General features: G+C 37.7%; 1 protein-coding gene across 1 annotated transcript; it reads right to left on the bottom strand.

The window, feature by feature from the left end:
• Positions 1-1927: 1927 nt before the first annotated feature.
• LOC147000485 (vomeronasal type-2 receptor 116-like) lies at positions 1928-23499 on the bottom strand. The gene is given in 7 exon segments (XM_085833130.1): positions 1928-2847; positions 10791-10914; positions 14314-14541; positions 15931-16743; positions 17035-17326; positions 18218-18432; positions 23392-23499. Coding segments are annotated over 7 exon segments (2700 nt in total).
• Positions 23500-27193: the final 3694 nt, after the last annotated feature.

Here is a 27193-nt window from a genome sequence, read left to right as displayed (position 1 = left end):
AAATAATTGCTTCTATTTTTTAACTACAAATATCTGATTGTATCAGATTTTGCCTGTAAGAAAAATTTGCTGAAAAATTATCTTGCTGCCTTACTATATGCTAATATATAACTAGTTTATTGTTTTCTCTACCTATACTATGTAATATTTCTTGTTAAGTTATTTGGACTTTACTGTTTTTTTTTTTTTGTTTTGGTTTTTTTTTTTTTTTGGTTTTTGTTTTGTTTTGTTTTCATAGCAATTAATGAGAAGATTACTAAAACAAATTATTTTACACCCTGAATGATTTTTCTGGACTAGATAAGTGATGGGAGAAAGAATAAAGTGGTTGGGACATTGCATTTTGCACCCATCAACAATGTGTATGTATGTGTTGTGTAAATTTTGTGTAGGAGTATGTTGGACCTCTTTACTTCCCAAGGTATGTATGTATGTATGTATGTATGTATGTATGTATGTATTTGTGTATGTATGTATGTATTTATGTATGTATGTATGTATATATATGTATATGTATATATATATACATAAATATGTGTGTAGATGAGTGTTTGTTTCCATGTGTAAACTGTACGTGTGTGTTGAAATTTCACTCCATTCATATCTTCTCATATGTAACTATGTAAAGATGTCTGGGTGTGTTTTGGAGCTTGTTCCTTCCACCAATTGTGTGTATATATGTATGTGTATTATGTGAGAAATAGTTGGAACCTGTCTGTTTGATCTTTCTTACATCTACGATTTGTGTGTATATGTGCATCTGTGTATATGTGTGCACATGTGTTTATGTGAAATGCTTGGAACCTGATGTAAGAGCTTGGCTTCAGCCATCAAATGTGTGAGTGTGTATGTGTTTGTCTGTCTCTCTGTCTCTCTGTTTGTCTCTCTGTGTCAATGTATGTGTTAAATTTCTAGTACTTTTATTTGCCTCCATCACTGTGTGTGTGTGTGGTAATGTGCATGTAAATGTGTATGTGTGTGTGCATGTGTCTGTGAAAGTTTGAATCTCCCCCTTTTTCTTCTCTAGACACTGGATATCATAGCCAGTAGCCTCTTTGCTTTTCTGGACCAACTAACCCATGTCAGGTGATGTCAACACAGACTATCACCAGCTACTTGCCTAGGGTTACTCTGTGGTGTCAAAGGTGATATTTTGCACAGACTCATCTAAATTCTACACATAGAATAGATTACTTCAACAAGCTGTGCTTTCCATGACAATTTCACAAGTATGTCTTTGATGATATACTTAAAATTGAGAGTTATCTGTAGAGTTTCTGAAAATGAACTCAGTCATTTCTACTCATAGCTGATCTTTTCTTTGTTAGTTACTACAATTGTGATACCTTAGGAGAACATTAAAATATACCACTGTATAGGTTTTGTAACATTCATCTGTATTTTTTAAAATTTTATGAAAATTTAGTTGTGTTCATATATGTGTTTACATGTGTGAGTTTGTGTGCCTTATAATATGCAAATATAGCTTCAGGTACATATGCAACACAAAAGAGAGCATCCTGTTAATTGTAGCTATCGTTATAGGTGTTTGATAACAACAGTTGTTGGGGCTTAGTATTGTATCAGGTCCTCTACAAAAAGAGGCCAAGACTATATCTAAAGAGACATCAATTCCTCTTTGCAAATATTCTAACAACCTGTGGATAAAAATATACCTCTTTCCTTTATGCTGCTAGAAGTAGTCCTCTAACTCAGAATGAATCAGGATTCTATTATCTGTTTCTGTCAAAAGATGATTGTTTGAGAACATTGTGGAAAATTATAAGATCAATGGGAATATCAGCAGACATGGTATTGCTAGGCAATATCCATAGAGGAAACAGTGAGAGTTATTCTAAAAGCAGATAGGTATGGCAATATAATTCAACATTTTGTGATTATAAACCAACTATACATTTTTCAGAATTTATGAAATTCGAGCATGGGAAGATGATTTCACCCTGGTCATTTCAAGAGAATTCCGGTCTGGTCTAAACAATATTGTGTAACATTTAGAAACAAAGATGCATCCCAGCATCCCTGCACTGGAAGCCAAAGTGGAGAAGATCTCCACAGTCACCATGACCTTGCCTTTGGTGCTATGGTAAACAGGGATGAAAATGACCCAGACACTGCAGAACACCAGCATGCTGAATGTTATGGATTTGGCTTCATTAAAGGCACCAGGAAGTTTTCTGGAAAGGAAAGCCAGAGTGAAGCTCCCAAAGGACAAGAGAGCCAAGTATCCCAGAATAGAGTAAAATGCATTGACTGAACCCTTGTGGCAAACAATGATGATGTGGCCATGTTCAGATTGTGCATCAATATCAACAGAAGGAGGAGAAGCTCCCAGCCAAACTACACATATAATAACTTGGATGAGAGTGCAAAAGAGAATGATGTAGTTAGATGCCCCTGAAACTAGAAAGTACTTCATCATTCTTTGAGAGGCTCTAATTTTGAATGCCAGAACTACCACAATTGTTTTAGCTAAGACAGTGGAGAGAGCAACAGTGAATACAACTCCAAATGTGATTTGTTGTAGAACGCAGGTGACTGAGTTTGGATGGCCAATGAAGAGCAAGGGGCAGAGGAAACAAAAAATGAGTGAGATGAGCAAGATATAGGTGAGAATTCTGTTATTGGCCTTAACAATTGGAGTATTGTGGTGCTTCACAATGACGCCGAGAATCACAGTTGTGAATGCCAAGAAGCACAAGGAGAGTAAGGAAAGTGCCATCCCCAGTGGTTCTTCATAGCTGAGAAATACAACAGCTTTATGAATGCAGTGATTCTGTTCTGTGTTAGCATATTGGTCCTCTGGACACTGGGCACAATTATCCACATCTAATGGAGAAATGAAGATATTGTTAGTGCAGCTTCAGCTATTTTACTGACAGGATATTTCATTTCAGCATATAGAAGAAGTGCTGCAATATATGAGTGAGTTTGTTATTGCAGGATTTTCCCTGTCCAATCACATTAGGGCAGAGGGAAGCTTGTGACTGGACAGGAGATGGGAGGCAGATCCAGGAGTTGAGGAGACAGAGTGGGGTCTCATGAGCAGAGAGGGAACCAGAATGGAGACTGAGGTGGTGTTGTCAAAAGTTTAGAATAATTGTGTTAAAGCTTTATTATTATCCTTTGGCTCTGAAATTATTGTTTTGACATTTGTTAATTGTGTTATTACTGATACATAAGCCTGATTGGCTACCTAAGAATTAAGAGTCTTGATTCTACCCGGTAATTACACTTTGATGTGGTTAACCAGGGATGGGAGGGGTGTTGCCTGAAAGCAACGGAAACTTAGGGGGCCCGTTCCAAATGTTAGCCTGGTGGGAGCCATGTGGCCTAGCAGAACTAGCAAGTTGGCAGGCTGAGAGTCAAAGGGAGTGAGATCACCTGGTGCAGGGGCCTGCTCTAGATATTTCCCATAACATGTTTTTTAGAATGCATTGAAAGTCACTGTTATAAGAAATAATATTTTCCATTTTCGGATGGTGATCATCATTAGGTAAATGAAAGCAACAAAGTTTTTTTTGTTTGTTTGTTTGTTTTCCTATACTGTTTTGATCATGTATCATGGATGTGTTTATTTATGAGTATGTTTACATATAAAATTAACAAGAAGTATCATTAACTTGAGAATGATTAGGTTTATATAGATGAAGCATGAAGGTGAGAGTGAGACCTGAAATTTATACAAATATAATGTTGATTTTTATAAATGCCAAAATAATTTTAAAAATTGTTCCAACTTTTGTCCTCTTATGACTACAGTAATACCACATTCCTACACCTTTTTTATCAAAGGGCAGCAAGCTTTTTTTAAAAGGTTAAAAGTTCTGTAGTTCCCACCTTTGTGTGTGTAGGAAATCTGATTGCCATTCCAGTGAGTCACTGAATGATTGCAATACAGGATAAATAATGTACTTCCAAGGTTAGAAGTCTTTTATATGGTACAAAGCATTTGTGGAGAGCTGTTATTATTTTATTTGTTTAAGGGCTAAGAATTTAGCTTGGTTGTGAGCAAAATGTATTGCTTTTGGAGAATATTTGAGTTTGGTTGACAGTGCCAATGTCATGTGTCTCCAAACAGACTTGTTAAATCACTTATGTGTATGTTCAGTGTAGAACTGTATGCGTATCACAAAGCAACTGGTAGGAGTTGGTTACCTACTATTATTTGATGAGTTCTGGGGAAACTTTCAGCATTATACTTAGTTGTGAAGGATTTAAGTTCTAAGCAATCTTACTAGCAATAAATGTCCCCTTATGATATTTCTTCAATTATACAATTTGGCACAAAAAAGCCCAGAAATACTACATACCTGCCATTTGTATTTAATTCATCCTAACTAAATAGTTATTTAATTAACATGGACTATGCTAGTGCCAATGCCATTTGAAATCTGTGGCTAATTCCTTTAAGGAACAAACAATATTAATGTGCATCATTTCTGAAAGAACACAGACCTGGGAGTCCTCTACTGTATTTGTTTTGGGGGTCTCATATCAGCTGGTGTATGCTGCCTCTGTGGTGGTTTAGTGTTTGGTAGATCTCAGGGGTCAAGGTTAATTGAGACTGCTGGTTCTCAGAAATTCTCTCAGGATCACACTTCTCCTCAGTTTCTTTCAGCCTTCCCTAATTCAATAACAAGGATCACCTGCTTCTGCCCATTGGTTTGCATGCAAACATCTGCATCTGACTCTTTCACCTGCTTGTTGGGTCTCTTGAAGGGCAGTCATGATAGGTTCCTTTTTGTGAATGCTCCATAACCTCAGTAATAGTGTCAGCACTTGGGATCTCCCCTTATCTGGATCCCACTTTGGGCCTGTCACTGGACATTCTTTTCCTCAGTTACCTCTGCATTTCCATCCCTGTAATTCTTTCATACAGAAACAAATATGGGTCAGAGATGTGGCTGTGGGATGGCAACCCCAACCCTCTCTTGTTGTCATGTCATCATACTCGAGGTGGGTTCTATAAGATCTCTCTCCCTAGAGACAGGCTTTTCATCTAAGTTCCTTCCCTTTGAGTCCAGAGATTCTCTCAGATTTCTGGTGCATTCTGGAAGGTTTTCCCAAACCTCCTATTTCCAGAGTTTGCCTGTTTCCACCTTCTTCTGGCCCAAAGGCTTGAGTCCTTTTCTCTAAACCTGAAGAGACTGGAGTTCTCAGGGAGTTTAGAGGTCATGTGGGGTGGTGGTGGGCACATCCACATAGGATGGGGGTGGGGAGGAGGTAGAGGATGTGGAACAACCAAAGGGTGGATCAGCGTGAGGGAATATATCATGGAATATAAAAAATGTATTAGTTTAGATAATTATGATCTTCCTTCACAGATCCCAACAAGACTAGTCTGCCCAGGTGGAAGTGCGGACTACAGAAGCTAACAGCTTCTGGGTCACCAGGAGCCACAGAGCTTCTGAGACAGACCCATTTTGGGCTCCAGACATACGGGCACCTTCCTTGCCACAGGAGAGGTATCCACTCCGACCAGGAGGTCTTTGATGGAGCATCTGCAGGAGCCATCTATGTTCCCAGATCCTGCCAAGACTAGTGCACAGTGTAAGTCACTGTGCACAGGTGAGAGTGTGGACGACAGAAGCTAACAGCTTCTGGGACAGGCCCTGGTTTTGGCCTTCATATTCTGCCAGGAGGCAAATCTGATTAACAGTTATCTGTGCACCTTTGCCTTAATAGGAGGGCTTGCATGCAGAGAGTGATCTAACCACTGAAACTCAGGAGAGAGCTAGTCTCCCAGAGCTGCTGGTACAGGCATACAGAATCACGAAAAGAACAAGCTCTAACCAGAGACAACTATAAAAACTGACTCAAGAGATTACCAGATGGTGAAAGGCAGACTTAAGAATTTTACTAACAGAATCCAAGACCACTCACCATCATCAGAACCCAGCACTCCCACCTCAGCCAGTCCTGAGTACCCCAACCCACTCAAAAAGCTAGACCCAGATTTAAAGGCATATCTCATGATGATGCTAGAAGACATTAAGAAGGACTATAATAACTCAAAGAAATACAGGAGAACACGGCTAAAGAGTTACAAGTCCTTAAAGAAAAACAGGAAAACACATCTAAACAGGTGATGGAAATGAACAAAACCATACTAGACCTAAAAAAGGGAAGTGGACACAATAAAGAAAACCCAAAATGAGGCAATGCTAAATATAGAAAACATAGGAAAGAAATCTGGAACCATAGATACGAGTATCAGCAACAGAATACAAGAGATGGAAGAGAGACTCTCAGGTGCAGAAGATTCCATAGAGAACATCAGCACAATAATCAAAGACAATGCAAAATGCAAAAAGATCCTAGCTCAAAACATCCAGGAAATCCAGGACACAATGAGAAGAACAAACCTACGGATAATAGGAGTAGATGAGAATGAAGAGTTTCAACTTAACGGACCAGCAAATATCTTCAACAAAATTATAGGAGAAATGTTCCCAAACCTAAAGAAACAGATGCCCATGAACATAGGAGAAGCCTACAGAACTCCAAATAGACTGGACCAGAAAAAAATAATTCCTCCTGACACATAAAAATCAAAAAAACAAATGCACTAAATAAAGATAGAATAATAAAAGCAGTAAGGGAAAAAGGTCAAGTAACATATAAAGGCAGACCTATCAGAATTATGCCAGATTTTTGACCAGAGACTATGAAAGCCAGAAGATCCTGGACAGAGGTTATATAGACACTATGAGAACACAAATGACAGCCCAGGCTACTATACCCAGGCTACTATATATTCAATTAACATAGATGGAGAAACCAAAGTATTCCTTGACAAAACAAAATTCACATATTATCTTTCCAAGAATCCAGCCCTTCAAAGGATAATAACACAAGAAAACCAATACAAGGACAGAAACCATATCCTAGAAAAAGCAAGAAAATAATCCTTCAACAAACCTAAAAGACGACAGCCACAAGAACAGAATGTTAACATTAACAACAAAATAATAGGGAGACACAATTACTTTTCCTTAATATCTCTTAATATCAATGGATTCAACTCCCCAATAAAAATACCTAGACTAACAGACAGGCTACACAAACAGAACCCAACATTCTGCTGCTTAGAGGAAACCCATCTCATGGAAAAAACAGATACTACATCAGAATGAAAGGCTGGAAAACAATTTTCCAAGCAAATAGTCTGAAGAAACAAGCTGGAGTAGTCATTCTAATATCTAATAAAATAGACTTTCAACCCAAAGTTATCAAAAAAAAAAAAAAAAAAAAAAACGAGGAGGGACACTTCATACACATCAAGGGTAAAATCTTCCAAGAGGAACTCTTAATTCGGAATATCTAAGCTCCAAATAAAAGGGCAGCCACATTCATTAAAGAAATTTTAGTAAAGCTCAGAGCACACATTGCACCTCACACAATAATAGTGGGAGATTTCAACACATTACTTTCATCAATGGACAGATCATGAAACCAGAAACTAAACAGAGACACAGTGAAACTAACAGTAGTTATGAAACAAATGGATCTAACAGATATCTACAGAACATTTTATCCTAAAACAAAAGGATATAACTTCTTCTCAGCACCTCATGGTAACTTCTCCAAAATTGACCATATAATTGGTACAAAATAGGCCTCAACAGATAGAAAAATATTGAAATTGTCCCATGCATCCAATCAAATCACCATAGACTAAAGCTAATCTTCAATAACAACAGAAATAATAGAAAGAAAATATTCAAGTGGAAACAACAGTCTTCTCAATGATACCTAGGTCAAGGAAGGAATAAGGAAAGAAATTAAGCACTTTTTAGAGATTAATGAAAATGAAGCCACAACATACCCAAACTTATGGGACACAATGAAAGCATTTCTAAGAGGATAACTCATAGCTCTTAGTGCCTCCAGACAGAAACTAGAGAGAGCACACACTAGCAGCTTGACAACACACCTAAAAGCTCTAGAAGAAAAGTAAGCAAACTCACCACAGAGGTGTAGACTGCAGGAAATAATGAAACTCAGGGGTGAAACCAACCAAGTGGAAACAAGAAGAACTATTCAAAGAATCAACCAAATATGGAGCTGGTTCTTTGAGAAATCAATAAGATAGATAAACACTTAGCCAGACTCACTAAAGGACACAGGGACAGCATCCTAATTAACAAAATCAGAAATAAAAAGGGAGACATAATAACAGATCCTGAAGAAATCCAAAGCACCATCGGATCCTTTTACGAAAGTATATGCTCAACAAAACTGGAGAACCTGGATGAAATGTAAAATTTCTAGACAGATACCGGGTACCAAAGTTGTATCAGGATCAGGTTAATGATCTAAACAGTCCTATATCCCCCAAAGAAATAGAAGCAGTCATTAATAGTATCCCAACCAAAAAAAAAAAAAAAAAAGCCCAGGACCAGATGGGTTTAGTACAGAGTTCTATCAAACCTTCAAAGATGATCTAATTTCAGTTCTTCACAGATTATTCCACAAAATAGAAGCAGAATGTACTCTACCCAACTCATTCTATGAAGGCACAATTACTCTGATACCTAAATCACAGAAAAACCCAACAAAGATAGAAAACTTCAGACCAATTACCCTTAGGAATATTGATGAAAAATCCTCAATAAAATTCTCGCTAACCGAATCCAAGAACACATCAAAACAATCATCCATCCTGACCAAGTAGGTTTCATTCCAGGGATGTTGGGATGGTTTATTATATGGAAATCCATCAACAAAATTCATTATATATACAAACTCAAAGATAAAAATCACATGATTCTCTCGTTAGATGGGGAGAAACCATTTGACACGATCCAACACCCATTCATGATAAAGTCTTGGAAAGAACAGGAATTCAAGGCCCATACCTAACCATAATAAAAGCAATCTACAGCAAACCACTAGCCAACATCAAAGTAAACGGTGAAAAGCTGGAAGAAATCCAACTAAAATCAGGGACTAGACAAGGCTGCCCACTTTCTCCCTACCTCTTTAATATAGTACTTGAAGTCCTAGCCAGAGCACTTCGACAACAAAAGGAGATAAAGGGGATACAAATTGGAAAAGATGAAGTCAAAATATCACTTTTTGCAGATGATATGATAGTATATATAAGTGACCCTAAAAATTCCACCATAGAATACCTAAACTTGATAAACAGGTTCTATGAAGTATCTGGATATAAAATTAACTCTAACAAGTCAATGGCCTTTCTGTACACAAAGAATAAACAGGCTGAGAAAGAAATTAGGGAAACAACACTCTTCTCAATAGTCACAAATAATATAAAATACCTTATCGTGACTCTAATGAAGGAAGTGAAAGATCTGTATGACCAGAACTTCAAATCTCTGAAGAAAGAAATTAAAGAAGATCTCAGAAGATGGAAAGATCTCCCATGCTCATGGATTCGCAGGATCAACATTGTAAAAATGGCTATCTTGCCAAAAGCAATCTACAGATTCAAGGCAATCCCCATCAAAATTCCAACTCAATTCTTCAACGAATTAGAAAGGGCAAAACCTAGGAAAGCAAAAACTCTTCTCAAGGATAAAAGAACCTCTCGTGGAATCACCATGCCTGACCTAAAGCTTTACTACAGAGCAATCCTGATAAAAACTGCATGGTACTGGTATACTGACAGACAAGTAGACCAATGGAATAGAATTGAAGACCCAGAAATGAACCCACACACCTACGGTCACTTGATCTTTGACAAGGGAGCTAAAACCATCCAGTGGAAGAAAGACAGCATTTTCAACAAATGGTGCTGGCACAACTGGTTGTTAACATGTAGAAGAATGGGAATCGATCCATTCCTATCTCCTTGTACTAAGGTGAAATCTAAGTGGACTAACCAGTACCTCGGAGCTCTTGACTCTAGCTACATATGTATCAAAAGATGGCCTAGTTGGCCATCAGTGGAAAGAGAGGCCCATTGGTCGTGCAGACTTTATTTGCCTCAGTACAGGGGAACGCCAGGGCCAAGAGGTGGGCGTGGTTAGGTGGGGGAGTGTGAGTGTGAGGGTGTTGGGACTTTTGGGATAGCATTGCAAATGTAAATGAAATAAATATACAATAATAATAATATATATAAACAAATCATTTAATAATTACTCATACAAAACAAATAAAAGAACAATGTGTTCTATTATGGAAAATTTTAAATGGGCACGATATATAATAGTAATGATTAGAGGGCCCCTCATATTTTCATATCATGTGTTAAGAGTGATGCTCTGTTTTCTAAATTTCAAATAACTGATCTTTTGAAAAAAAGAATGTTCCTTTTTATGCAAAACATCCCTTTTCCGAAGAAAATACTCATTTGAATATCTTATAATTTTACAAGTTATTATTTTCTCTGTTCATTTATCTTCAGAGGAACTGGGTTTGTTTACCCATACCCACATGGCTTTTTTTGTCTTCCATGTGCTTCTATACAGGCAAGGTAAGAGTGGCCTTAGGTAAAACAATATAAAAAAAAAGTAAATCTTTAAAGATTAATGATCTACGTATACTATTAGAGCATTAAATACTAGAAAAGATCTTTTGAAGAGTACATTTACTATGAATTTTCAAGGTGTAATGGATGCAGGCCAATTTCTACTTTTTTTCTTAATAAGGACATATTAAATTTTTGTACTCCTATAATGAGTAACTAGGACAGAGATGTATTTTATTTTTAAACTTTTATTTTTAACTACTTCAGCAATCCAATATGGGAGCAAGATGACAATCCTTTTGAAGAACTTATTCCAGCAGGAAATACTCACTTGTCTCATTAGAAATTTCATTTTCTGGGCAGGGTTTGCAATGAAAACAGCATGCTGCCATTCCATCCATCTCGAATTTTCTAGATCCAGGACCACAATCAGCACTGCACACAGAAGTTGGCACCTAAGGAAAAGTAGACATATGCTGCTATCAACATTTTTACTTACCCTTCCATAATTGTATTATATAAGTATTTGATATTAATAAACTAATTTTATACACACCAACAAAGTTAGCAGATCTTATTTAGTGCATTTTATGATGTCAGATATCAGTAGATGGAAAAATTGAGGAAAAGTTGAATTGTTTCCCAACTCCTTGAAATTCAAGAAGGTAACCTGATAGCTAAAGGGGTCTGCAACCCTATAGGTGGAACAACAATATGAACTAACCAGTACCCCCCAGAGCTCATGTCTCTAGCTGCATGTGTATCAGAAGATGGTCTAGTCGGCCATCTTGGAAAGAGAGTCCCCTTGGTCTTGCAACTTTATATGGCTCAGCACAGGGTAACGCCAGGGCCAAGAAGTGGGACTCGGTGGGTAGGGGAGTAGGGGAAGGGTATGGGGGACTTTTGGGATAGCATTGGATATGTAAATGAAGAAAATACCTAATAAATAAAAAATAAATTAAAAAATGGGCACAGAGCTAAACAAAGAATTCTCAACTGAGGAATACTGAAGGGCTGAGAAGCCCTTGAAAAAATGTTCAACATCCTTAATCACCAGGGAACTGCAAATCAAAAAACATTGAGATTCCACCTCACAGCAGTCAGAATGGCTAGAATCAAAAATTTCGGTGACAGCGGGTGCTGGCAAGGATGTGGAGAAAGAGGAACACTTCTCCATTTCTGGTGGTATTGCAAGCTGGTACAACCACTCTGGAAATCAGTCTGGAGGTTCCTCAGAAAACTGGACTTAGTACTATCTGTAGACCCAATACTGGGCATATATCTACAAGATGTTCCCACTGGTAATAAGGACAAATGCTCCCCTATGTTCATAGCAGCCCTATTTATAATAGCAGTAGCTGGAAAGAACCCAGATATCCCTCAACAGAAGAATGGATACAGAAAATGTTGTACATTCTAAACATTTTTAACCATTGTGCAGGTTTGTCTTTTAGAGGGATTCCTAAGTGCAGTACCAGAGTCTGTGTCTTAATTTTCTGTCTTTCTTTGGATAATTTACCCCTAAGGGTTGCTTCTCCTGACCCCAATAAGAAAACATGAATCTTTTCCTAATTGATGTGCAACATGATATAACGAAGCATGTTGCTATGGGGGGGGGGGCAGTCCCCTCTTCTGAAGAAAGAAAGAATGGTGGATGGGAGGAAGGGGATGGATAGGAGAACGAATAGGAGTAGATGAGGGTGTGTAAATTGTTATCAGTATATAAAGCAAATGAATGAATGAATGAATGAGCAAGCTACATTTAAAAATGATTGAAGCTGGTGGAACCTGCTCTTAACAAAAGAGAGTCTTTCCATCACCGAGGGTTCTCCCCTGTACTTTCATACATGCTCCTATTTCCACAATAAATTTTAAGTAAAATTTGTCAGGGACTATTTTATTTCAAAAGCTGAGTATTTATTTCAAACTTGCTATTTATATGTTTCTACTAGACAGATGTCTACTTTTCTTCCATTATTTTGGATATGTAGAGCAGCAATATAATGGATATACAGTGGCTACTGAGAGTGGTTTCTTTTCTGTCTTGTCTTTAAAACCAATGGGAATTGGTTTTAAATTTGATTTTTTAATCAAATTTCACCTATGAATTTTATTTTTTCTTGTTGTTTAATCTTTGTCATAGTTTGAATTTTGTACTCATTAAGCCCTTTTTTTCAATCCTCAATTTGGAGCATGCCTTTTGTGAGACTATTTACTGATATATTTATTTGGTTTATTTCATATATATATATATATATATATATATATATATATATATATATATATATTCTTTCATTATTTTCTAATTTAGTGAAATCCTTTGTCATTTTCACACTCAGTGTCTCAGTGATTAAAGATTTCACAGTTTCATTGTATTTACCCAGAGGTGATTACTGTTCTTCTTTATTTCTTTTTTTACCATTCTTATAATCATTCTTTGATTCCTTGTTTAGTATATCATTGAACATACTTTTACTTAAATTTAATGTTTTAGATATTTCTTTGATGTCTGCACATTTTTTAATTAGATTCCACACTGAGATTAATATATATATATATATATATATATATATATATATATATATATGAATAACACTGAGTGTATTCTTAAAATTTTTTTCAATGAAATGTGTTTATAAGGCTCATGTGAATTCTGGATAGAAAACATTTGAGATTTCAATTCTATTCTCTAGGTTGATACTCAGTTATATCACTTCATTTTCAGCTCCTATGTTCTTTTCCCTAAGAACGGAATTCTTAATCACATTGAGGAAGAATAGTAACTTTAAATTTCATATTATCAGAGCAACAGGAGATATTCAAATGAAATTAGGCAGTTTGAATATGAAACATTAAAACTAATAACATCAGAATTTATAACTATGTTATAACTAGCATACTTGTGAGATATTAAATTTTCAAATTTTCTCAAAAATTAATTCTTATTACTACCAATTTTTCCTCATATACAGCATGCAACTTGCACAGACTTCTTTATTTGAATGACCTATGCAAAAATGGATGGGGCCAGACAAGTTTCCTTTAGTGAGCATTGTGTCTTACAAGGTATGCTTCAGGGCTCTAGACATGGCTAAATTCTCAAAAACAATTGTTACTCAGGAGTAGGAGCCATGTTTAATTTCCAGTACCCACTGTGTGGCAAGAAGCTCTTGCAAATTCTCAGAGGTTTGAATGATTCTTCTGCTTTCCATATATACTTTTCATGCAGGTGTTTCACAGATATACATACAGACAAAACAACCATACCAACATAGCAAAGAAACAAAAGAAGACAAGGTATAGTTCATATGGGTATAAAAATTTGCCATAAAATATTAATATATGGCTAGGTAATGGTGTAGAAAATTTAGAACTACTTGTTAAGCAGGCTTGAAAATAATATAATAAAAATTTGTGACTTAGTTATTATGCATTTACTCTGTCTTTACAAAGATCCAAGGTCTTTAAACATCCTTTGAAAGGGTTTATTATAAGATTGGAACTTACTCTGTCATTATTAATTAGACTAGTAGCATATATCGCTTCTCAGCCTTTCGGCTAAGATCAAGTGTAGACTAGTAGCATATTACTCACTATACTGGAATAACATAAACTGTTTTCTGATACAGTTACTCTAATATTAAAGGCCTGAAACAGTATCTGATATGATACAAAAACAGGGTATTCATGTTGGAAATCCTCAAAGAATAACTAAAAGTGACATAAAACATGAAAAAATAAACATAGTATAGGATGCTACAAATTAGTCTTGCACATCGCCATCAGTTTCAAGGACATTTGGATGCACACACTTGAAAGTTCAATTTAAATTAGCATAATTAGGCTGAACCCACCTGTGTACTTCCTTTTGCCCACTTTATCATAACTTCAGATAAATGTACCTGTTGACCATTTGGAAAATAGGGAATAACCATCCCTATTTTAACTCTAAATCCAAGGCACTGTTGGAAATTCCAAATGTAGAAAATGTCATATTCTTCCTGCAGTTTGTCTCTTTGGTTCATATTCACTATATCCCCAACAGGATTAGTGAACTGCATCTTTCTCAGAGAGGGATCCAGCTGAAAGACAGTCAGCATAGTATAGAGTATATTCTCTTTTTTAAAGTAGGAAAATATATTCTTACTTCATTTTAAAGGCAACTTTATTGGCAATATGCTGGTGAAAATTTCAGTGAAATTCAAGGGCTGAACAAATTATAATGTTGCTATTATTTTAGTTCTCTAAGAAATTATCAATCAAACACAAACATACATGTAGACATCAACAATATTTGAAATATGAAAAATTCATAAACATGAAACAGAGAGACTTGCATCCATATAGAGATGCACACATATCACAAGCACACACTTATCTACAGAAATATTCATGTACATGTCCAAACCCATGTATAAAAACACATATACACAGACACACACAGAAACAGATTATGTATCAAAAACTTCAAACAGTCACAGATACACACAAAACACATAGTCAGTTACAAACACATACAAACCCATGCACAGAGGAATATTCATAGGTTCACATAGACATATATTGACATCCACACAGAGTGACATTGATAGAGAAAAATTTGTGATCTCATGCATAGACAAACAGACAAAAATGAAAGAACATACACAAAACCCAGACACAGGCAGAAATATGCATTGATAATTATACACAGTAATATACATTCTCACAAAATGTACCATACAGAAAGAAACAGAACCAGAGAAATTTATGTTATCTGCCATAGATAGAATGATAGGGAGATTTGCAAAATGTGTCTATAAATAACCCGTCCTCTCTCTCTCTCTCTCTCTCTCTCTCTCTCTCTCTCTCTCTCTCTCTCTCTCTCTCTCTCTCTCTCTCTCTCTCTCTTTCTCTCTCTCTCTCTCTCTCTCTCTGTCTATGTCTATGTCTATAGATATCATCTATATCTAGCAGTAGACACAGATACAATTAAACACAGAAACTTACAAATAAGGAGACATATGCATTCACTCACATCACCACACACAAATGTAGTGAACTGAATTCTAATAGGATTTTCTGTGTAAATACTCTCAGAGCAACAAGTAATACCACTAGGCTAGAGTGGGAACAGCATGAACTTGGAAGAGTAGTTAAAAAATACTCTACAATAAGTACAATATACTTGATAATTAGTGAACAATGTCTCATCATTGAGTGGACTCATGTGGATGGACTCAGTATGTTTTCATGTATGATGTATATTTAGGTAATTTGTAACAAAATCGCAGGTATACAAGGACAGATTATGCCTTCTAATCTATTTCCTTAACATTAGAGTTTTATACTAGTATAAAGATTTACTTGCTCAATAAAAGTTCTTTCTATTTTGGAAAACATTTTCTAGCACACTTGGTTTTGGGCATTTATAGTCTCTTAAAACTATATCATTAATAACACTAAACATCATCTAAGAGCAGAAACATTACCTTCTTGCAGCTATAATTGTGATCTTTCCCATTGTCCTTGGGCAGATTATCAAACTTTTGAAAAGTCATCTGATGGAGTGCATGGGCAAAAGCATACACAGCATTGTATATGTAATAACTCTTTTCAATAAAAGCCATGTCAAAAGTATGTACCATTAATCATTCAAATGAGTAACTGGATGAGCAGCTCTTCAGTGTCTTACATTTAGATGCTGAGACCTCACAGTTAAAGTGCATCCATTCCAGCTCTACCAGATATTCATCTGGGCATTTGACAGAGTTCAATGTCTGCACAAAATTTTTAAAACCAGAAATCTCACTATTGTGTTGTTGAAAATTAAAAGTCCCATATTTGTTACCAAATGTAAAGTCTTTCATACTAGGGCTGATATCCCACTGTGAATTGGAGACCCATAGTCTCTGTATACCTAGGGATTCCCACATTCTAAAGCTCACAGCTAAAGTACTGTCTGTGTCACCATAAATGATGACAACATTTGTGGATGATGTCATGATTTGGTTGTAATATACTTCAGCTCTTGACATGTATAAATTCATGTTGACTGGAATCATGTTGACAAAGGCAAAGCAGACTGTATATTTTTCCATCTCACTTCTCAAATAGGAGAGAAATTGGATACCTTGATCACTGTCTGAGATGACCAACCCTACCCAGTTCCAACCAAAATGAATTATGAAGGATACCAGGGCAAGGGCTAGAGATGTATGATCAGAGGCCATCTGATGTAGATAGGGAAATATTTCATGATCACACAGGACAGGATGAAAGGGTCCATAAGTTATCTGAAGGAACTAGAAAAGAGGAAGCAGCAGGCGATACAATGAATTCTTAGAACATGTAAACACATTTTGTTCTGCATAGTTCTAAAAATCTTAGCTAAATATTATTCTCTCCCTCATCTATATTTCAAATAAGAAAATGTGGAGGCCACATCAAATCTGTGAATAACACTGTTGAACTACTTAGATTTACCTAGGCCTAGAAAGGCTATGCTGGCACAAGTGATACATGGTTCCATGACTGAATTCTCACCCTGCACCTCCCAATGAAAACCACACACTCATACAAACATAAAAATTTACCTGCTCAGACAGGAAGTTATTCAGGATTGTATAAAGTGTCACAGTTGTTGCCAAATTCCGGCTTGTAAGGGCCATTGTACATTTGAAGTATTCTTTACACAAATAATTAGGGAAAATATTATAATTTTGTAAACTTGAATGCATAAGATTCATTAATTCAGACTCCCAGACACAATTGAGTGTTGAGAATTCAAATAATAGAGAAATATTTGGCAAAAGATCAGGGTTCCTGTTGATTTCATTTATTGAAAAAGCCAAAGCCAGAGCATATTTGTGATTTTCAGTCTGAGTTCTGTAAAAGTTTACAGTGTTTATAATTGACAGCAACTTACATATATCATTTGTAGCCCAAAAAGGACAAATCTGCACTAGATTTCATTATCCCCAACGCATAGAGATGAAATGATCTGTGTAATGTGGTTGAGATGACAAAGAACCTGGAAGATCATAAAACCTTGAGATGTTCATGAAAGGTCACCTCTCATAAATGAGATTTCACTACTATTAACAATAACATAACTTTTCAAAGAACACAAACAGAACCTTTAGAATCCATCCATTGCTTCCTTATTTTAAAGAGAGGGTAAAGAACTGGACTTCATAAGTTATTAAAGCCAGTGAATTTGTGTAGATTAAAATTTAAACTTCAGAGTGGGCAAATATCTTACTTCAATTTTCATGCAGCATGTGTACATAAATGGGGACAACATGGAGCAAATTAATGAAGTAATTGAATATATATATATATATATATGTGTGTGTGTGTGTGTGTGTGTGTGTGTGTGTTTGTGTGTATTCAGTTACTATCAGCAGTCTCTATGGCCATTTGCCTAAACACCTAGGATAAAGTCGTAGAAATTTTGTAGGCATTCTTTTGATAAGATACATTGGCTCCTGTGAAATGGAAACTGTCTAGGAGAGATATTTATGGACAGTTAAAGGTTGAGATTTGTTTTATTGCTAAGTTTCCATCCCTCTTAATGAGATACTGATGGAAAAACATACTCTGTGTCAAGTTAAAGTCATAATATAGCATTAAGTCTGTTATAATATTTCAAGTTCTTTCTTCTTTTACAGGCAGAAAACACCGTGCAAAACCCTCAGAGCTTTGCTTTGCTCCTCATCCTCAGTAGTCTTGGGAAACATTCATGATGACTGTAATGGAAAACACAAAAGCACTTACTGTATATTCAATATATTACTAAAATACTCTTTCTCCACAGGTTGTTGTACTGCATGAATCATGAAGGTACATCCTGTTCCCTGGTTTCTATCCTTGTTTTTACTCTGCTTCATTTTCCAAAAGCACCTGGGATGAATAAAATCAGCCACAAGAAGTGGAATGTTCAGTAGCAAGAAGATTAAAACCAAGGTGAATATATTTTCCCTGTTCTGAGTCTGGGCAGTATTGATGGTGAAGTGCCAAACAAATCAGCAAATCAAACAGGTACGAATATAGCCCCATGTACTATTAACACTGTGTCCCAGGGAGATGCTACACATGCATTCATGTTTCCTTTTCTACAGGTGTTTCCTCACCCCTAAAAGAATAATTGATGCTCTCTCCTGAGTATCTTCACCTGATGTCCACTGTGTGATAATCTTGGTTGATAATACAGATGAAGATGATGTAGCTTGATGGTTGACATCACACATGTTTATGGAAATTAAGGTCCCTGGAAAGATTCCACTTTGTGAAAATTTGGTCCCAGGTCTGCCTCAAAATCTGTTTATGTGAACATCTTAAATAATAGCAATGGATTTTGTTAGTTGATCCACCATGAGACATGCATTAATGGCTCAGGAAGGCCTCACAAAATCTGAGGTCATGATTACACACTGGCCGTTGTGTCACAAATCTCCAGAGAGGGAATTTCAGCCTCATGTTTAGAGCATTTGCTATCCACTGAGAATGCATAACAGACATTGATACAGCACTGACAGATACAGAATATCTAAACAAAATCTGTACTTACATTGTCTTGAGAATTTAAAATTATGTCCAATCTAGAAATATCCTGAATCCTGCTGTATCCAAAATTATCCAGATGATCACAGAACCATTTTCCTTACATAATTTTATTTTTGTTAAGCTCATTATTCATCTTAATTTTTAAATACATTTAGAATATCCACCTGTATAGTTAGGATTCTATTTATTTTTCTAATATATAGCCTGAAGCTTGATATGAATTTCATTAATTTTAAATCTTTTATTTATGTATATTTTAGTCATTGACCTGCTCTCATTCCTCTTGATTTTTAAATATTCATCAATTTCCTGAGAATGCTTGATCTGTGTGCTATTTTCAAAACTTCGTAAGACCTAGCACTAATATTCCCAACTAATAATAATACGTAACTAAGCTGAATATTTATTTGATTTCTAAAACATGATCTTCAAATGTGACCCTCAGTTCTCACAGGTCAATACTGTTTTTTGACCTGTTTCTTCTATTTTATGTTTGCTTTTCTACATTATTTTGCTAATTTTACATTCCAGTAGTTGTTGTAAAGAATTCCCAAAATTAGTATTTCAGAAGCAAATAGTTAAGAGGCAAGTGAACCTGTGTTTTATGAGTAAATTAATCTAATATAATTGTCCTTTCAGCTATTCTTGTTAATATTTTAGAACCTGTACTGCCAGTGGAAGAGTTTGTTGATAATTGAGGTAAGATGATTCTATGTGGATATGGAATGCATTTAAAGCAGCACCAATATAGTCAACTCTCTGTTATATGTTGTGGTATGTCATATGTGGCATTTAAGAGGAGGCAAATAGGGCAAATTTTTTTGAAATGTTGAAATATCAACAATTTCCATATGCATGATCAAGAACCTCTGTCCTCTGAGTCTAAAATATGCATATACAGAGATATGTGATAAAGAATTTTTTAATTATGTAATTATATTTTTAATTTCAAATATTTTTTTCTCAAAAAGTTATTTTTGTACACAATATATTATGATCAGCTTGAGGAAATGCCTCCATGAGATCCAACTGTAAGGCATTTTCTCAATTAGTGATCAAGGGGGAAAGACCCCTTGTGGGTGGGACCATCCCTGGGCTGGTAGTCTTGAGTTCTATAAGAGAGTAGGCTGAGCAAGCCAGGGGAGACAAGCCAGTAAAGAACATCCCTCCATGGCCTCTGCATCAGCTCCTGCTCCCTGACCTGTTTAAGTTCCAGTCCTGACTTCCTTTGGTGATGAACAGCAGCATGGAAGTGTAAGTCGAATAAACCCTTTCCTCCCCAACTTGCTTCTTGGTCATGATGTTTGTGCAGGAATAGAAACCCTGACTAAGGCAAGCTCCTTTCTCTGTGATAACTCCAGCCTGTGTCAAGTTGACACACAAAAACAGCCAGTATACCAGGTATTTTGGAGGGACTGACATTGGAGTAGTGAGAAATGAGAGATTCAAGTGGCATTGGAAGTACAAAAGATGGCTCTTCAGTTAATAGTGCTTCCTATTCTTGAAGAGGACATGGGTAAATTTCCCATAACCAACATACTGTGATTTCAATTACAGTAACTGAGATACTTTCTTCTGACAGCAACAGGCAACATCTACAAATGAACTACATGCCTACATGCTGCCTAATATTGATATACAGAAACTAAAATACATGCTCAATTGCTGGTGGGAGTGTGCCTTATTTAGAGTTTTACTGCTGTAAACAGACACCATGATGAAGGCCACTATTTTAAAGGACATCATTGGGGCTGGCTTACAGCTCCAAAAGTTCAGTTCATTGTTAGCATGGCAGGAACATGGCAGAGTTCAGGCAGGCATGGCATGGGAGGAGCTGAATGTTCTACATCTTGATCTGAAGGAAGCTAGCATTGGTTTGTGTTCTGCATAAATAGGAAGAAGGTCTCTACCATTTTAACCTGACCCCTTTTTAAGATGCTGTTGGGTATCCAACTCCCTTGCCATCCACTGGAACCTCCCTGGAGGTATCCCAACTCTCCTCTTCTTGAGACTCCAAGCCCTTCAGTCAATTCAATATGAGATTTGGCCCAAACTGTCTGTCTTAAATGCTCCTGGGATGCCAGAGACCCCACACTACTTCCAGACTGTTGACTTGGTCTGTGTAAGGAGGCATTGGGTACAGTCTCTGGTACCCTGCTGGAAGGGACCCTTCCTGGTGCTGCTAACCATTCCCACAGCCCTCAAGGTGGACATTATTGTGGCCTGTGTACACATTTCCTATGTGAAACCTGTAGATGCCCCACTCCCTGGGGACCCCCGTTGGGCAGTACAGAAGACAGACTATCTGCTCAAGCTCAAGATCATTCAACCTTGATCATGACCTCCTGGTGGTACTTTTGGATTCTGGTTCTTTCCCCAATCCTATGTGCCTTTCCACCAAACCTGTGACAGCACTCATTTTCTCTCTTCTATTGGGGTTGGGGGGAGGGGTGAGCAGACACTGGGACCTCTGCTTTGGTCTTACAAGGGAAAAATTATGACAGTCTAAGGGCAGCAATTGATTTATATAGAGAGAGAATAGAAACTTCCATCAGTCACCTTCAAGAATCATTGACTTCGTTAGCAGAAGTAGTACTACAGAATAGGAGGTGATTAAACGTAACTTTTCCTCTATCAAGGAGGGCTATATGCTGCCTTAGCTAAGGAGTATTGCTTTTATATAGACCATTCTGGGTTGTTAAAGATTCAATGACCAAGGTGAGTGAAGGGTTAGCCAAGTGCAAGAGAGAAAGTAAACAGAGTCAGGGCTGGTTCAAGTCTTGGTTTAACTCCTCCCCTTGGTTAACCACCCTCATATCCACCTTGTTAGGACCCCTAATTGTTCTCCTGCTGTTGTTGACCTCTGGACCCTGCATATTGAACAAGCTTATAGCCTTCATAAAAAAAAAGAGAATAAGAACAGTGCAGCTGATGGTCCTGTGCCAACAATATGAGACACTGAGGACAGGACCTGAAGAATATTACTTAGTTACCCAAGACCCCTTAGTGTAGCTTGTACAAGAAAAAGGGGGGAATGAGAGACCCTAAGAGGTTTTCCAGCCTCACACCCTCCTTGCAGATTCCTCCTCCCACCTGGGGTCAAGACTAGGCCAAGTTCTATTCTCCACCCACAGGAACATTCTTTTTTTTGTTTTGTTTTGTTTTTTCAAGACAAGGTTTCTCTGTGTAGCCCTGGCTTTCCTGGAACTCACTTTGTAGACCAGGCTGGCCTCGAACTCAGAAATCCACCTGTCTCTGCCTCTGAAGTGCTAGGATTAAAGGCATGCACTACCACTGCCCAGCCCACAGGAACATTCTTGAGTAAAAAAGAAAAATTCTCAAAATGTTTTAATAGTCACTTGACCATCTGGAAAGTACCAGGTAGAGTTCAAATGTGTGTCATGCTTGCTAGCCAATAGATTTAAAGGTTATTATTCTCAGCCAATAAATTTAAACTCTAAACCTTTTGCTTTTGCATCAAAAAGAGGGTCTCAAAGCTCAACTATACAGTGACACATTTTATCCAACAATACCATACTTACTCTAACAAGGCCACGCCTCATAATGTCACTGTCTGGGACAAGCATATTCATCCAACACGGAGTGAAAAGCTTGTACAATTATTTTGGAAATCAATCTGGTGGTTTCTCCTAAAGTGGGAAAGTTCTACCCAAAACCCAACTATACCACTTCTGGATATATACCCAAAAGATGCTCTGCCATACCATAAGGACACTTGCTAAAGTATGTTCATAACATTGCTTTTCATAATACCCAGAAACTGGAAATAACCTAGATATCCTTCAACAGAAGAATAGATAAGAAAAATGTAATTCCTTTACAAAATGAAATACTTCTCAGCTTTTCAAAACAAGGACATCATGATATTTGCAGGCAAATGGATAGAACAAGACAATACAATCCTGAATCAGGTTACCCACATGCAGATAGACACACATGTTATGAACTCACTTATAAGTAGATATTAGCCATAAAGTAGATGATAACCATGTACATTGCTGTCAATACACAGGTGAGGACAGGTGAAATATAAGGTTAAAGTCTGTGATTGGGCAATGAAAAGGAATGCAGGCCTGAGAGTTTCAGAAAGAGTGGACAGGGTACAGATAGGACAGAGATTAGAGAAATATGGAGGAAGAGGACAAACCTGATCCATGTGGCTTGAAATAGCCACAGGTAGCTATGGATATCATAGAAGAGCATAGAACAATATAGGGCCATTTGTCCAATCTACGTGGGCAGCTTGTATCAGCATCAATTTAGTTTTGAGTTCTTTGTGTGGGCATTTTGTGGATTGAGAATTTACTGATATAAATCTGACTGATCATTTACAAGCTTCTGGAATTTTGATTTTCCTGGGTTACAGGGATTTGTGACAGCTCGTCACAGTGGGCAATGACTGGGAAGGTGAGTAGGTTCAGCAGCAAGTGAACAGCAGGAATTTGGGCAGACAGCTGCATGGGGTTAGCCATGGGGGTAAGGAGACACTCCCACAGCTGGAGAGGAGCCTGCAGTAGCGTGGTTTGATTTTTTTTTTAAATAATACATGCAACATAACCATGCTATAATTCCCATACCCCAAAAAGCTAAGTAACAAGGAGGGCTCAAGGGAGGATGCCTGAAGCTCAGGGGGAAATAAAATATTCATTCAAAGTGAATGGAATGAGGGCACTAAGTGGGAGAGGTGGTGGGGAGTAGACAGGTAGGAGAGGAGTGGGGAGCTGGAATATAAAGGGAATAAATAAAAAAAATTAATACAATAAAATACTCCATGCAAGTAGCACTACTTAAAAGTAAAAGTGCGATTACAGCAACATGTTCTACTCTTAAAGGAAATACTTTAAATGTCAGACAGAGTTAGTTACTCTGGAGAGGTTTACTGGGTAGCTGCATGAAATCCTTTCCTACACTATTCACATTAAGTGACACTAAAAAATAAATCCATATCCTTCCCTCATAGACCTCCACTATTACAAGTTAAATATGTAGAATTACACTATTAGCAATTGACTTGAGGGAAGACATTTCAGAAACTCAGAATTTTTAAAGGATTTAGGTGTCTCGGGAAGTCAGGTGTCTGTAAGTCAATTGATAACAACCTAATGCTGAATTGGTCCTGCTGCATCCTGCTTTCACTGCCAGATATTGTGATTTTGCTGAGTCAGAAACAGGATTGTTTTCTGGGAAGTATGCCAAAGGAGCTCAAATATGAAGAACAGAAAATCTCAGTTAAAAACTGTGATTTGTGGGAAAGCTTGTGGCTTTCTATGATATGAAAATAAGCAAATAATTGCCAAATAATTTTGGCAAAGCATTAAAAAATGCAGTTACAAGGTGTTTTAGTCAGGGTTTCTATTCCTGCACAAACATCATGACCAAGAAGCAAGTTGGGGAGGAAAGGGTTTATTTGGCTTACACTTCCATGCTGCTGTTCATCACCAAAGGAAGTCAGGACTGGAACTCAGACAGGTCAGGGAGCAGGAGCTGATGCAGAGGCCATGGAGAGATGTTCTTTACTGGCTTGCCTCCCCTGGCTTGCTCAGCCTACTCTCTTATAGAACCCAAGACTACCAGCCCAGGGATGGTCCCACCCACAAGGGGCCTTTCCCCCTTGATCACTAATTGAGGAAATGCCTTACAGTTGGATCTCATGGAGGCATTTCCTCAACTGAAGCTCCTTTCTCTGTGATAACTCCAGCTGTGTCAAGTTGACACAAAAATAGCCAGTACAATTGACCCCTTGTCAACTTGACACACAAAAACATCACTAGTAAGCCTCAACCCTTACATTCTTATTCATCCCCAAGATCTAAATAACTTTAAAAGTCCCACAGTCTTTACATATTCTTAAATTTTCAATCTCTTTAAAATATCCATCTCTTTTAAAATCTAAAGTCTTTTTACAATTAAAAGTCCCTTAACTGTGGGCTCCACTAAAACAGTTTCTTCCTTCAAGAGGAAAAATATCAGGGCACAGTCACAATCAAAGCAAAAATCAATCTCCAACCGTCCAACATCTGGGATCCAACTCACGATCTTCTGGGCTCCTCCAAGGGCTTGGGTCACTTCTCCAGCCATGCCCTTTGTAGCACACACGTCGCCCTCTGGGCTCCAGATGCCTGTACTCCACTGCTGCTGCTGCTCTTGGTGGTCATCTCGTGGTACTGGCATCTCCAAAACACTGTGTGACCCCTTCAGTCCTGGGCCTTCAATTACAACTGAGGCTGCACCTTCACCAATGGCCTTCCATGGCCTCTCACAGTGCCGAGCCTCAGCTGCTCTGTGACCCCTTCATGCCTTCAAAACCAGTACCACCTGGGTGACCCTTACACATTACCAAGTCCCGCTGCAGAAGGAGTACAACCTTGGCTATCTCTGGAACACAGCCTCTTTGTGCTTTCAGAAAACACTTCCCAGAAGATGTCACCTCAACGATGCTGGTCTCTTCTTAATCACTGCTAATTTCTTAGCTCCAGCTAACCAGCATCAATAGTCCCAGTAATGCAAAGTTTTTGCTTTAGTAGTTCTGGTATCTTGTTAATCACAGCTGATTCTTCAGCCCCAGCTAACCAGAACTACAAAATCTTCACAAACAAAACAGCAACGGCCCTGAAAAGAGTCTTTAATTTTCCCTCTGAAATTTCACAAACCAGACCTCCATCTTCTGTACTGTTCTCAGCATTATCTTCCAAGCTCCTACACAACATCTGACAGAGCTCTTAACAACGAATGGATCTTCAAGCCCAAAGTTCCAAAGTCCTTCCACAGTCCTCCCCAAAACATGGTCAGGTTGTCACAGGAATACCCCACTCTGCTGGTACCAATTTGTTTTAGTCAGGGTTTCTATTCCTGCACAAACATCATGACCAAGAAGCAAGTTGGGGAGGAAAGGGTTTATTTGGCTTACACTTCCATGCTGCTGTTCATCACCAAAGGAAGTCAGGACTGGAACTCAGACAGGTCAGGGAGCAGGAGCTGATACAGAGGCCATGGAGGGATGTTCTTTACTGGCTTGCCTCCCCTGGCTTGCTCAGCCTACTCTCTTATAGAACCCAAGACTACCAGCCCAGGGATGGTCCCACCCACAAGGGGCCTTTCCCCCTTGATCACTAATTGAGAAAATGCCTTACAGTTGGATCTCATGGAGGCATTTCCTCAACTGAAGCTCCTTTCTCTGTGATAACTCCAGCTGTGTCAAGTTGACACAAAAATAGCCAGTACACAAGGAATGCTCAAAAACACATGGAAAGTGAACAACTCTATGTTGAATTCAAATGGGTCAAGACAGAAGTAAAAAATAAACTAAAACTGGAGAAATCTCATACTAGCAATGAAGAAGTGAGTTCAGGACCTTTGGAAAATTCCACCAGACCCCTCTCCTGGAAGAGAAAGGTCATGGAGCACTTAGGCACCCCTCCAGAAGGGAGAGGCTAATTACTTCCTCATACCACAGTCAGGGGCACCAACCATCAGCCACTCATGGGTGGGGAAGGGCCAGAACACTTAGCCAAATTCCACAGGATGGTGACTGTTGGCCACCTACAGACAAGGAAAGTCCTTGCTACCTCATTCCCTAAGGACCAATCAGTTTAAAAGTCACATTGTCACCAATCAGTTCTGCCAATCACATTGTGCCTAGTGTTTATTGCCCTATTCTACCTCTGAAAACTATAAAAAACCTCATACTGAATGGGCCACCTGGGGTGGCTGACTCCTTCGGGCACAAGATGACAACACCAGCATGCTGCAACAATAAATTCCTCTTGCTTTGCATCAATCTCCAGCTCCATTTGTTCACTTGGGGGTCCCCAGTAAGCTAAGGCTCATCAGAGTCTTAGAGCAACTGAACACCTCAACTGAAAACTCTCACACACAGAAAAGTAACCACATCCAAGAATAGACAGCAAGAAGTAGTTTTACTCAGGGCTGAAATAAAAGGAATCAATGAAACAAAGCTGTTTTTTTTTCCTTTGACAAAATCAACAAGAGAAACAAACTCATACCCAAATTAAAAGGTAGAGAGAATATTCAAATTAACTAAATCAGAAACAATAATGGGGACCTAAGAACAGACACTCAGAAAATCCAGAGAATCATAAGACATACTTATAAAAACCTCTTCTTCACCGAACTGGAGAAATAAAAAAGAAATGGATAACTTTATTG

The sequence above is a fragment of the Mus caroli genome, unplaced genomic scaffold (assembly GCF_978045245.1).
Source record: "Mus caroli unplaced genomic scaffold, Mus_caroli_1 scaffold_18, whole genome shotgun sequence".
Classification (NCBI taxonomy): Eukaryota; Metazoa; Chordata; class Mammalia; order Rodentia; family Muridae; genus Mus; species Mus caroli.
The sequence above is the reverse complement of the archived record's forward strand: the minus strand, read 5'-3'. Positions and strand labels throughout refer to the sequence as shown.